At 39.9% G+C, this 12,421-nt stretch overlaps 1 protein-coding gene across 1 annotated transcript in view; it reads right to left on the bottom strand.

Annotated features, from left to right (window-relative positions):
- Window positions 1-12,067, bottom strand: part of NUP205 (nucleoporin 205) — an 81,207-nt gene extending 69,140 nt beyond the window's left edge. The window contains exons 1-5 of the mRNA XM_021693039.1: window positions 12,040-12,067; window positions 4,615-4,757; window positions 2,905-3,076; window positions 758-902; window positions 224-383 (exon numbers count right to left, since the gene is read on the bottom strand). Of these exons, the coding sequence (XP_021548714.1) occupies window positions 224-383; window positions 758-902; window positions 2,905-3,076; window positions 4,615-4,757; window positions 12,040-12,067 (648 nt within the window). The remainder of the gene's footprint in view (window positions 1-223; window positions 384-757; window positions 903-2,904; window positions 3,077-4,614; window positions 4,758-12,039) is intronic.
- Window positions 12,068-12,421: the final 354 nt, after the last annotated feature.

Here is a 12,421-nt window from a genome sequence, read left to right as displayed (position 1 = left end):
TAATTCCTTCAAGAGTTCATTCCAGAAAAAGAGCTACAAAAACACATAAGTGACTAGAAAGAAGTGAAAACAGCTGAAAGTCAATTTTGGATAGAGATGCCTATACATTTCAATGGACATTAGCAATTTTCCTATGCCTGTGTTAGAATGTTCTAAATGCCATGACTTTTCTGCCTGAGAAACGACACAGACGACCCATGAACTGATCTCATTGAACCCTTGCCTCTTTTCGGTGTTTTTCACTGCCCAAACCTCTCTCCCGCTGTAGTTTCTCAAACTCATTGTTCACATCAATCTGTGACACCAGAGTAAGGACTTTATAAGTCAATCCTTGCTCCATCAGCTCCTCTGTAAAGCGGGTTGTCATGGAAACCAGCTCTGGACTGTAATGAAATCAATGGAGAAAGTTACAATGAACAGTCACGTCTACACTTCATCATACAGATACAGCAAGTGCTCTTGACAATAATGTTTCATTACTGGAAAAAAAAACAGGATGAATTGTAACTCAGCTCTTTTCATCCTTGCTAGGTAATTAGGCGTCAATAAACTTCTAACCATAAATAATTATTTTTTATTTGTAAACAAAATAAAGCAGCTTTAATTTGTCATTCTTTGCAGAATACTCAGTTATGTTACATATTTTACTTAAATTATACATACTAAAAGGAGAAATTTTTGTTATTTCTAATAATTAAAATAACAATTTGACAAGTAATTTCCAAAAACGCCCTGAAATCCAAAGAAGCAAACAGACCTGAGTTCGAGGGTCCATGTTTTTCCTCGTCTGGACTGTATCAAGGCTTTCAGGGAGTTTGCAATGCACCGTTTTCCATCCCAGTATAAAAGAACAGCTACTAATCCTCTGGTGAGACCAGGAAAATGTGGCTGTTGGTGCTCTCCTAGATAGGGGAGTTGAGAAATAATTTAGTAAATACGTGTTTAGGAGGAGACAAAAAATTACTATACCAATGTTCAGTTCAAAGAAATCACAGAATCTCAGGGTTCAAGGGGTCCTCCGGTCCTCTACTCGAAACACCCATCTGCTGTTTTCCTCCTCCCACATCCTCAAGAGGCCATCCAATTTGTGCTGGAACACCAGCACTCACATGGAACTCACCATTTCCCAAACTCTCAACCTCACCTTTATCCACAATTTCCACATGCTGGTCTCACTGCGGTCCACTGAGTCTAATAATATTTAATGCCCATTTCCCCCTCTTTCACATGAAGTCTTTCAAATGTTTAGAAGTTTCTTCCCCTAGAGTTTTCTCTGAAAAGTAAATAACCCAATTCCTATGTTTCTAGTTCAGTCGCCCTTTCAACTGCTCTCCTTTGAATAAGTTCCACTTTTGTTTTTTTTAGGTTTGGTTTAATTTCCTAAGGCTGGTTGTCGTCTCCCCGAAGTCCAATCACTCCACTCTCTCCTGTCCCCAAATTCATCTTGCGGCTCACACCTCTGCACAGGCCATTCCTCGTACCTGGACGCCTTTTGTCCTCCTGAGTGCACACCTATTCCATGTGACTTGTGCCTACTCGTATTTCAACACCTAGTTCAGGCCTCATGAGCTTTGTGAAGACTTCTCTGTACACCCTGAGGTCACTTTAATCCCTTTGCCTCTGGACCATCGCTAAATCTTGCATAAACTGGCATTAATGCACTTTAATGTATAATTACCTGTCTCCATATTTTTCTCAATTACTAGACTATGAGCTCCTTTACACTAGTTGAAGTTTCGTTCATGTTTCTATCCCTGGAGTCTTACCACAGTGCCTGGCCCATGATAAAAATAAAATAAATGTTTGTTAAATGCAAGTTCTGAGTTAAACTAAAAACTCAAAGCCTATCCAGTTAACATTTCCGCAATAGAGTGGGAAAACTACCTCCCTACTTCTCAGTATTATACTTCTTTTAATGTAGCCTTAGGTCAAAAAGGATTTTGGAAGCCACGTGATATCTTTAAACATAGGAGACTTTCTTGGGGCACCTGGGCGGCTCAGTCAGTTAAGTGCCCAACTCAGGTTTCGGCTCAGGTCATGATCTCATGGATCATGGGATCAAGCCTCTCGTGGGGCTCTGTGCTCAGTGCGGAGTCTGCTTGAGATTCTCTCCCTCTGTCTGCCCCTCCCCCCACTAGCGTGCACAGTCTCTCTCTTTATATGTAACTATTTTGCTTAATGCCCCTGTCAGCAACTTCCCATTGCAAAATAAAATCCAAGTAATTTTCTTTGCCTGCAAGACTAAATATACTCAGATTCCTGCTCTCTTCCTTAACTTCCCTCGCCCTCCCCCATCTTTGTGAGGCTCCTGCATCTTTTTACCCATGGTCTCATTATTCTTTAGTGTGCCTTTGGCCTCACCTCAAGCACTTGCTGTTTGCTCTGCCGGGGTCACCCTTCTCCAACAACTCTGGCACCTTGTCATCATGCAGGTCTCAGGTCAAATGTCCCAGAGAAGCCTTCCTTAAGTATCCTATTTAGAGTTGCCCCCTAAAAGCCCCCATCTCTCTATATCACATAGTTTTATTTTCTTCCTCATATTCAATATTACTAAAATTATCTTATTTCTAACCTATTATCTGAATCACCTCCTCAAAAAGAACTCCAAAAAAGCAGTGAACTTACTTTCTTAACTCATTACATGACAATAAATTCTTTGTGCTATAAAATTTGTGAGATGCTGCCAATGATTCTTTGCTAGTAAATTACCATGTAAATTACCTTTAACAATTCCAATCACTAAAGCCCTCCCATTAATCAAAGATAAACAGAAGGAGATATTTTGAGTATGGTATTTCAACTAAACTACTTTGGAATCTGAATGATACAACCCTTTAAACCCTGAGGGAATGACTTTATAATTCTGTACTATCTTACCACAGATTCACTTAAATGTCAACCTACCGGCAAGGAGAAGCTCAACAGCTGCCAATTCTCCAATATCAAAAAGGTCACTAAGGATAAAGGCCTCTTTAATGAGCTGTTCAGGAAGAAGTCGGGTTCCCTGTTGACCCTGGATAGCGACTCCCTCTGTACTGGCTTTCTGAACCTTCTCGTGTTGTTGGACATTTTTTGGCTACAATGGTAAAAATAAATAAAATCATGGAATGAAAATAGTATACTGGAGACAAGGTCTTAAATTATCACCTAGAGAAGTTAATTCATGATAAGGCAGACAGGTAACATGATGGAAGAAGTACTGCTTATCAGACAATCTACAATTAGACCTTTATGACATGACACTTCCTATTACCTTCAACACTTATGCTGTTACTATCTTCTCAATAACTGCTTCTGCTAAACTCTGAAATACAAAATGTTGAGAAAGCACACAAAACAGTACACTATTTTTCAAATTTGTAAGGAACGTTTCTAATTATATATTTCATAAATAAAAACATAAGGCCTGCAAGTGGGAAATAACAAATGGATATATGAATTGTTGAATCAGTTAGGAGGACTAAGGATAGTTTGTTAATATATTGTGTAAAATGCAGTCTTATTCACAAAAGTCTTACTTGATTCAAATATTTAACAAATGACATACAGTATAGAATTACTTGATGGATCATAAAATTTCAGAAATTTACATTTTATAAAAGGCCACATCGGCCATTTAATCCAACTCTACTATTAGCAGATGGAAAAGCGGGCGCCTGGGTGAGGCACTCAGTTGAGCGTCCAACTCTTAGTTTCGGCTCAGGTTGCGATCTCAGGGTCATGAGATCAAGCTCTGCACTGCACTCCACCCTTAGTGTGGATCTACTTCAGATTCTCTCTCCCCCTCCTTCTGCCCCTCCTGCTCCTGCTTACTCGCTCGCTCTCTCTCTATATATAAAAAAATTAAATCTTTGGAAAAAAAAAAAAAACCAAACAGATGGAAAAGCTAATGCCCAGATAAGTCAGGTGACATCCCTGTGCACATACAACTCTAGTGGTAGAGCCAAGACTGGAACTCAGCTCAACTGGCTCCCAGGCTACAGCTCTTTCTACTAAAGACAGCAAGGGAAAAAAATAAAAATAAAAAAGCTAAAAAGCAAAAGGCCATTTCTGGTAAGACAAACAGTTCTTAGATAGTCTTGTTAGTCTATAAGAGAAAATTATCAAACAGCAAGAAAAGGAATTTCCAAATATAAATTCCCTCCACTGAAGTACTCAATTCCTGGTTGAAAAGGATTTCAAGATGCAGTGATTAATGACACGCAAGAATAAATTAGTTCAGCTAATACAACTTACATAACATTATGAAGAGTTAAAATGTTGAAAGTGTACCTGGAAATAAACAAAATAATCAATCTTACTGAGCTTAGATATATTAACTATCGGTCAGAAATTCCAAGGAGGCTCATATTTCTGGAATATACTAAATCTTCTACATCACATTCAAATATTACTAAGATATCTCCTGGCTAGAGATTACAGTATTAGCATCTGTGGAGAACAGAAAGGTAATAACTGCTTCTAGGAAAAATTACACTCGTAAAGAAAACTTGAGTCAAGGACTAGGACAAGTAGTATATTTCATTCACATGCATTAAAAATGTAGTTGCTCTCTAATCTTTAAAAAAAAAAAAAAAAAAAAAAATCCAAGAAGCAAAAAAGAAAATTTCCTACTGGGTTTCTGAACAATGAGATGAAGTCAGGTTTGTGTTTCTTCAAAATCATGTCAAGAAGGTGGACAGCTTCAGGTTGTCTTCTCCAAAGAGCATTTCCCACTGTTTGCCAAATGTCTTTGTAAGGACCCCAGAGGCTGGCAGCTTCAAGAAAAAACAAATAAAACAAGCATCAGATAAAACATACATGTGGAAAATAACATCAGGTTACTGTCCACACATTTCAGTCATGCTCACCATACCTACTTCAAAATATACAGGGTTATACCTACAAACCAAACATTAATATAAAAGCATACATATCAGGTTTCTCAAGTGACAATAAAAACATTATTTTACTTAACTTAATATAACATAAAGTAAATCCTAACTTTAAACTGGAATATCTGCTATGGTTTTGCCACTTTTTTAAATGTGTGACATGGAGCAAGGAAATAACCTCTTAAACTTCAGTTTCTGTGCATAAGTAATAGAGAAATCATCTATATCATAGGGTTGGATTGATTCAATGATATAAACCAGGTGAGATACAAGACAGTGCCTGACATACTGCAGGCACTCAGTAAATGTAGGTGCTTCCTATCCTCCCCACCATCCAAATAAAAGCAGGAGCAGGGGCAAAAGATTAGATTTTGTAAAACTTAGCAGCTGAAAAAAAGCACTTTATTGTGGCTGGGACACTAGCTATTAAAAATCAACATAGAAATATGGAACACTTCTATAAATTTATATAAAAAGGATCACATTTTGATTTGTAAAAGTAATAACAGTAAGTAATACTGAGCTTTTGCTATGGTTCTAAGCTCTTCACACATATTATTTTATTTCAGAACACTATGAGGTCAGCACTATGTCTTCCATTTTATAGATGTGGAAACTGAGGCAGAGAGGTCAAGAAACTCACCCAAGGCCACACTGGATAGGTGAGTCATGAACCCAGGCAGGTTCTCATCAGAATGTGCCTTAACTGCTAAACTATATTGTCTCTATACATAATACTTGGAAAACGAAAATGTTTGGGATAAATACAGGTATTTCTGACATACCTATTAAGTGAAGAAATTAAGATCACATCTAGACATACCTAGGCAAATTCAACTAAACTCAGCCAAATTCACTTATCTAAAAATGTTTTAAGCCCTTAACAATAAAATATTACAGAGGATAAGAGAAACAATCTGGTCTTTAAAAACTCACATCAAGTTCTGGAGACAAAGCATACTTCAGTGAAAAATTTTAGTAACAATACAAAAAAGGGAACATGATCGTTGCCACAAAAAATAAATAAGGATTTCAAAAGACAAAACGATGGTCAAGAATTTCTAAGGAATGACAACACCTGTGCAGCAATTTGGGGAAAATCTGGGTGACAAAGAGCAGCCAAGGGAAAGTGGGAGCTAAGGCTCAAAGACAGGTGTGAAAGTGTAAAAGAGAATTCAAAGAGCCATAGTGATGTTAAAGGAGTTGTGACTTCCAAACTTTTTTGACTATAACCCACGGTAAGAAATATTCTGTATCTCAATCTAGTACCCACTTATATGCAAAACTGAAAAGTTGTATATAAAGTACTAATATTCATTCATTGTATCAATGCACGCCAAGATTTTGTATCCTGTTCACTATTTTATTCACTATATAAATTCACTATATTTATTTTAGACCCACTGTTTGAATAACACTCCCTGAAGACCCAAGTTTGTTTGCAAACAATCAAATATGGTACCGGTATGTGTTTATAAAGACTCTGAAAGGGAAACCAGTCAAAACCAATCAGTCTAGGTGCCGGGGTGGCTTGGTCGGTTAAGCGTCTGCCTTCGGCTCAGGTCATGATCCCGGGGTCTGGGATCGAGCCCCGCGAAGGGCTCCCTGCTCAGCGGGGAATCTGCTTCTCCCTCTCCCTCTGCTGCCGCTCTGCCTACTTGTGCTATCTCTCTGTCAAATAAATAAATAAGATCTTTAAAAAAACAAAAAACAAACAAACAAAAAATACCATCAGTCATTCCAGAAACTTGGAACTTATCTACAGCCTAAACTGTTAAGGGTGGTGTGTCAACATGCTTAACTGCTATCTGAGAAAACACAAATCCAAAGAAACCTACCAGGGCAGGCAGGGCACACTCTGCTGAGCATGGAGTCTACTTGAGACTCTCTCTCTCCCTCTCCCTGCCCCTCCCGCCTGTCCCCCCCTCATGTGTACACTATCTCTCTCTCTCTCTAAGAAGAAAAAAAAAAAGAATAAAAAATAAACCTACCAGGGCAGTAAGATGGCATGAAAATGTAACCTAATTAAATGTGTTAAATGTTCATTGTCCTATGAACAATGCTGTCAGAAAAAGGCAATGCACTGGGAAAAAATTTTTTAAGGGGGAATGCGCTGGGAGAGGACAGACTAAACTAGTCAAACCAGATCATTTATTCACTCAACAAGTATTTACTGAGGGCTTTCTATGTGCCAGGGACTACTGACCAAGCAAGACCAACAGGATCCCAGTCCTCAAAGAACTTAAGAGATTGACACAGAGAAAGACATTAAACATAGAATTCAGAAAACAATTACCAATATAATAAAAGACAATGGAGAAGTACAGAGTGCTGGGAGAACCTAGCCTAACCTAATCTGAAGATCAGGGCAGGAAGCTATAGGTCTTTGGTGTGGGGATGTGGGGGATGGGAATCAGCAGGTCTGGACCTCACATAAACAGCAGTCTACTCCCTGCTTTTCTTTCATTCTTGCCAATTTTCTGAGTAAAAAATATAGCTTGTCATATAAATTTCTAGAGTAAAAAAACCCAACATGAGTACCAGTGCAGATATACTTCCCATTAAAGATCAATAAATTGAAATACTGGTTTACCTATCTGTCTTTTGAGTCTCATTAAAGAAAATCAATTGCTAGGATCCAATCAACTCTGGATATACTAAGAGCCCGCCAAAATGAGAACCTAACCCCTAGATCCTGCTGATTGCCAGTGAGGTACTGGTTGGATGCTAACTAGCTAATTTCCCTAGAGATCATTTTCTTGGCCTTCTCTAACTGCAAAGGATAGAGCAGGTTTGAGTCCTGGATTCCAGGCCAAGATGGAATTTTTCCTATTAGTAAACAGGAAAGTCTCAAGTAGTAGATGACAAAATGAAATTGGTACTATAGGGCAATGGTGTGGTTGCTGGACTAAATAGAACCACAGAAGTGTCAGGAACCTAGGATGACAGGTTAAGTAAGCTGCTAATACGGTGATAGAACCTAAAGGATGATGAGGGCAGTAAAATGACAAGAAAAGGCCTGTTAGTAGAAAAGAGCCCGAACTAGCAACTGATTGGCACAGGGTACAAAAGAAAGGTATCAAGGGGAGCCTGGCTGGCTCAGTCGGTACAGCATGTGACTCTTGATGTCAGAGTTGTGAGTAAGCCATACACTGGGTGTAGAGAATCTTAAAAAGAAAAAAGAAAGAAAGGTATCAAACAACTTCTAGGCAAATTTGAAACTTGCCTTACCACAGGTATTTAAAAATTCTGAGAAAGAGCTGACAAAAGTAAATTCTCTTCTTTAACAGTAACAATATATTGAGGCACCTGGGTGGCTCAGTTGGTTAATCGTCCAACTCTTGATTTCAGCTCAGGTCAGGATCTCAGAATCGAGGGACTGAGCCCTGAGTGCACCTCCGCACTCAGCAGGGAGTCGGCTTGGGATTCTCTCTCTCCCTCTACCCCTCCCCCCGCCCCCCCACAGGCATGCACACTCTCAAATAAAAATAAATAAATCTTTAAAAAAATAAATAAAAGTAACAATATACAACAGAACCTCTGAAGAACCAATAAATTTCTTTGTATTAAACATACTTAGCATTATAAGCTGACTGAGTTATAGAGAAAAATTCTATTTCCCCCCCTTTTGTGAAGCTGAGAGGCATCCAGTAACTGGTCAAAAATCTACCAAAAACCCCATGTATCCTGGCATCCTTAGTCTATTATTAACATCCACACAACACATAGTTAATTGCAACAAAGAGCTTTCATTGGTTGGCTAATTTTCATAAATATCTTTCTGTGATTACAAATGAAAAAAGGCTATAAATTCTTCCAAATTACTAAATATGTTTTAACATAAGTGATCTCATTTGAGAAATATATTTTCTTTAATGTTTAGGAATACCTCCAGCAAATCACATTCATTCACTCATTTATCATGTACTCGGTACTGGTGAGCTTACAGTGCAGTGACAAAACACAGTAATTACATAGTCAGACGTAAGGGTAATATCCAACTTGACCAGTGCTATGAAGGAGAGGTACCCAGGGCAAGAGATTACAGAATCGGGGAATACAACCAAGTCAAGGAGGTCAGGCAAGAGAAGGATTCCTTGAGGAAGTGATCATTAGTTGAAATCTGAAGGATCAAGAATGTAGTTAACTGAAGGGAGGAGGGGAGAACATACATCCAGGAAGAGAGGACAGCACATGGGTTCCCATGGAAGAGGGAACACTGCCCTCTCAAAGAACTGAAAAAGCCAAGAGCGCTAGAGTACAGGAAATAAGGGTTTGGTAAGGAGGCAACTGGCATAGCAAGCAGGACTCCCTAACCCATATTAAAGATTTTGGTCTTTGCCCTAAAAGATCAAACAAGATAAAGATTTTTAAAGTCTGAGGTACTTAATGAAATAGAAAAGCACATTTACCTTACTGAAAGCTGTTTAAGAGGATGGGAAGAGACTAGAGTGGGTAGAGCAAGAAAAGGTATGGAAATGGTACCAGCGTATACTGACAAATCTTTTGAAAGGTTTGACTGTGAAGAGAAGCAAAAGGATAGTAACTGGGAAAAGGCATGAAATCAAGATCAAAAGGGGAGGTTAGTGGAAAGAAAAGAGAGAGGTGAATTTAGGAGAGGGAGGGGATAGTAGGGAGAAGGGCATAAAGGGTGGGAGGAGGGCATAAAGGGTGGGATTTAACTTAGACACAGGAAAACTGGTTAAAAAGGGTATAGATATATGTAGGTTTAAAGTTTTTAGGGTGAAAAAAGAGAGTGCATGCCTACTGGCTCTTATTCTTCTCTATGACTAGGAGGCTGAGGGATCAGTTACAAGTTAAAGTTTTGAGGAGTTGTGGAAAAAGTCTGAAACAGTCTTTTCAGGACAGGGGTGAAGAGGACAGGGGTGACAAGACTGCTGTGAACAGGACAGGGGTGACAAGACTGCCACAGAAAGCCTGCTAACCACTGTCAATGGTTGCTTACTAACAAGCCTGTAGGTCTACTCGGCTGGAATGATACATACAGGTCACAATACTAGTAAATCACGTGGCTGAAACTCAAGCAAAGGTCTTAGAATCTACAACCTCTATTTTTCCCTGTCCACAACTATGAGATGTTTGTTTGTTTGTTTGAATTGTGGTAAAAACAACAACACAGAATTTGCTATCTTAAACATTTTTAAGTGTAGAGTTCAGTAGTGTTAAGTGCATTCACATTGTTGCACAACAGATGTCCAGAACTTTTTCATCTTGCACAATGGAAACTCTGTACCCATTCATTAAACAACTCTCCATTTCTCCCTTCCCTCAGGCAACCAACATTCTTTGTTCCTGAGTTTGACTACTTTAGGTATCAAATATAAGTGGAATCATTCAGTATTTATCTTTTTCTGACTGGCTTACTTCACTTAGCACAATGTCCTCAAGGTTTATCTATGTTGTAGCATATGACAGGATTTCCTTCCTAAGGCCAAATAATATCCCACTGTATGTATATACTACATTTTGTTTATCCACTCATCCATCTACGGTCCTTTGGGCTGCTACCCTAGGATGTTTAATTAAATATACATATATTCTCCTGACTCAGCTGTGAAAAATGTTTCCTTTCTATGTTATTAATTAAACACTCCGGTCACAAGGCCTTATTATACAATGTATACTCTTTGCAGTTGTAGGTAACTCCCTTTCCTTGTTCCTTCAATGATTTATGTTTAATGATAATAACTTGGGATATGTACTAAAGAACAGTATATAACCACACATATAATATGCAAGCCTTGTTTTTAAGATTATATCTGGGTAGGAGACGAGGACAGAAATATTTAGAACATAACTTCATGACCAGCATTCATATATATGAAAATTTGATGTAATAAAACGAATTAGGTTGTGCTTAAGTAGTTTAAGCACCTAAGACTGGTTTACAATCATTAGGTGTATAAACTTGGGGATGTTACTTAACTACCCTAAACCTTTATTTCCCAATCTGTAGACTGGGGTACTTAACAGCAGCTACTCCATAGGTGTACAAAGGGGATTAAATGAGATAATGCAAGTACAACACTTAGTCCAATGCCTGGGACATACCAGATGCTCAATAAACATAATGCTTCATCATTATAAAATAATTTGTGAGTGTTCCTGAAATGGGTTGATTTGCAAAATTCAGATTTAGCAACTTTACAAGAATATGAGTCCTGTGGAAAGCAGAACCAGCACCCCCACCCCCCACCCCCCCAAAAAAAAGACTACATAGAGAAAGGGGGGGAAAATTGCCCAGTAAATATTACTCTTGAGTGAGATTCTCTACTAACATTTACCACACAGACATGCTCTTTAAATTGAATCTAAGAAGCTAACCGCACCTCATTCTGAGCAGGAATACTCCGTTTTCAAGACCATTCTGCCCTGTGCAGGACTTTTGGCATCTTTGCCCCGCCCATTAGGCGCCAGGAATTGTGACAATCAAAATGCACCCACTCTTTCAAAAGCCTCTGGGAACGGTACCGCCCAAGGTTGAGAATCACCAAAAGAGAACCCACCCGAAATTCTCTAGAGTCCTTCAACTACCTTCTTGGTTCTACCCTGCCCGGAAGATCTACCACTCCAAAGGCAGAGTATACAGGGACGCGCCACATGCGCAGAGCTCGAGAGTCATCGGCTGAGCCAGTGGCACCGCCTCCCCAGCCACCTTCCAGGTTGCAGGCTTCATAATCAAAGATATTCGCTTCCTACAAGACCGCCCAAAATCCATAAGGGACTGCGCTACCTACTCTGAGGTGCGAGTTTTCAGCCTACGCTTGTAGCTAAAAATTATCTCGGGTCCTCTGGCCTCACTGCCGGAGACTTGTGTATCTTGACGAAATCCGGGCCAAAGACACATCATGGGGTGGGGAGTTGAAGGGACCAAGCTCAGCCCCTGGCTGCAAGAGACTGCACGCCCGGTTCCAGTGGACCAAGCCTCCGTGCCTCCACCCCAACTCCAGGGCTAGAGCTGCAGCGCCGACGCGCGCCATTCAAACTGGGGAGGGGTGGGACTCTAGGCCCAGAGCTAGGGAAAAGCAAGCACGATACAGAAGTGAAGGTCTGGATTGCGAGGAGCCTCACAGTCCGGGTCTCTCCCTAAAGAACCAACCATCGCCCTGCCCGACTGTTTCCTTTCTGCCCCGGCCGCCCTTACCCGAATTTACCGCCAACAGCGTCGCCATCTTGGAGGCGCACTAACGGAGCCCTCCTGTCGCACGGAAGCCCCAGAAAAGGATGAGGCTGCCCGAAGCCACGCCTGAACGGAAAGGTCCCACCCTGTCTCGGAATGGCAACTCTCGACTGACTCAGGCAGACAAAGACTTGAAAATCTGCTGTAGGTCACAGATGTCAATTTTCGCCGCGATATTCTCATTCAAATTAGGCAAGGGCAACCAGCAAGGAGATGCGAGGTCCTCGATATGACGTTAGTCGTGCAGTGCATTCTGGGCCTTGTAGTTTCTATTTAATGATGAGTGAAGTTTAAGGGGAACGATAAGACAACGAGACTAATTATTGAAATTACGACTATTTATGAT

The sequence above is a fragment of the Neomonachus schauinslandi genome, chromosome 12, assembly GCF_002201575.2.
Source record: "Neomonachus schauinslandi chromosome 12, ASM220157v2, whole genome shotgun sequence".
Lineage (NCBI taxonomy): Eukaryota > Metazoa > Chordata > Mammalia > Carnivora > Phocidae > Neomonachus > Neomonachus schauinslandi.
The sequence above is the reverse complement of the archived record's forward strand: the minus strand, read 5'-3'. Positions and strand labels throughout refer to the sequence as shown.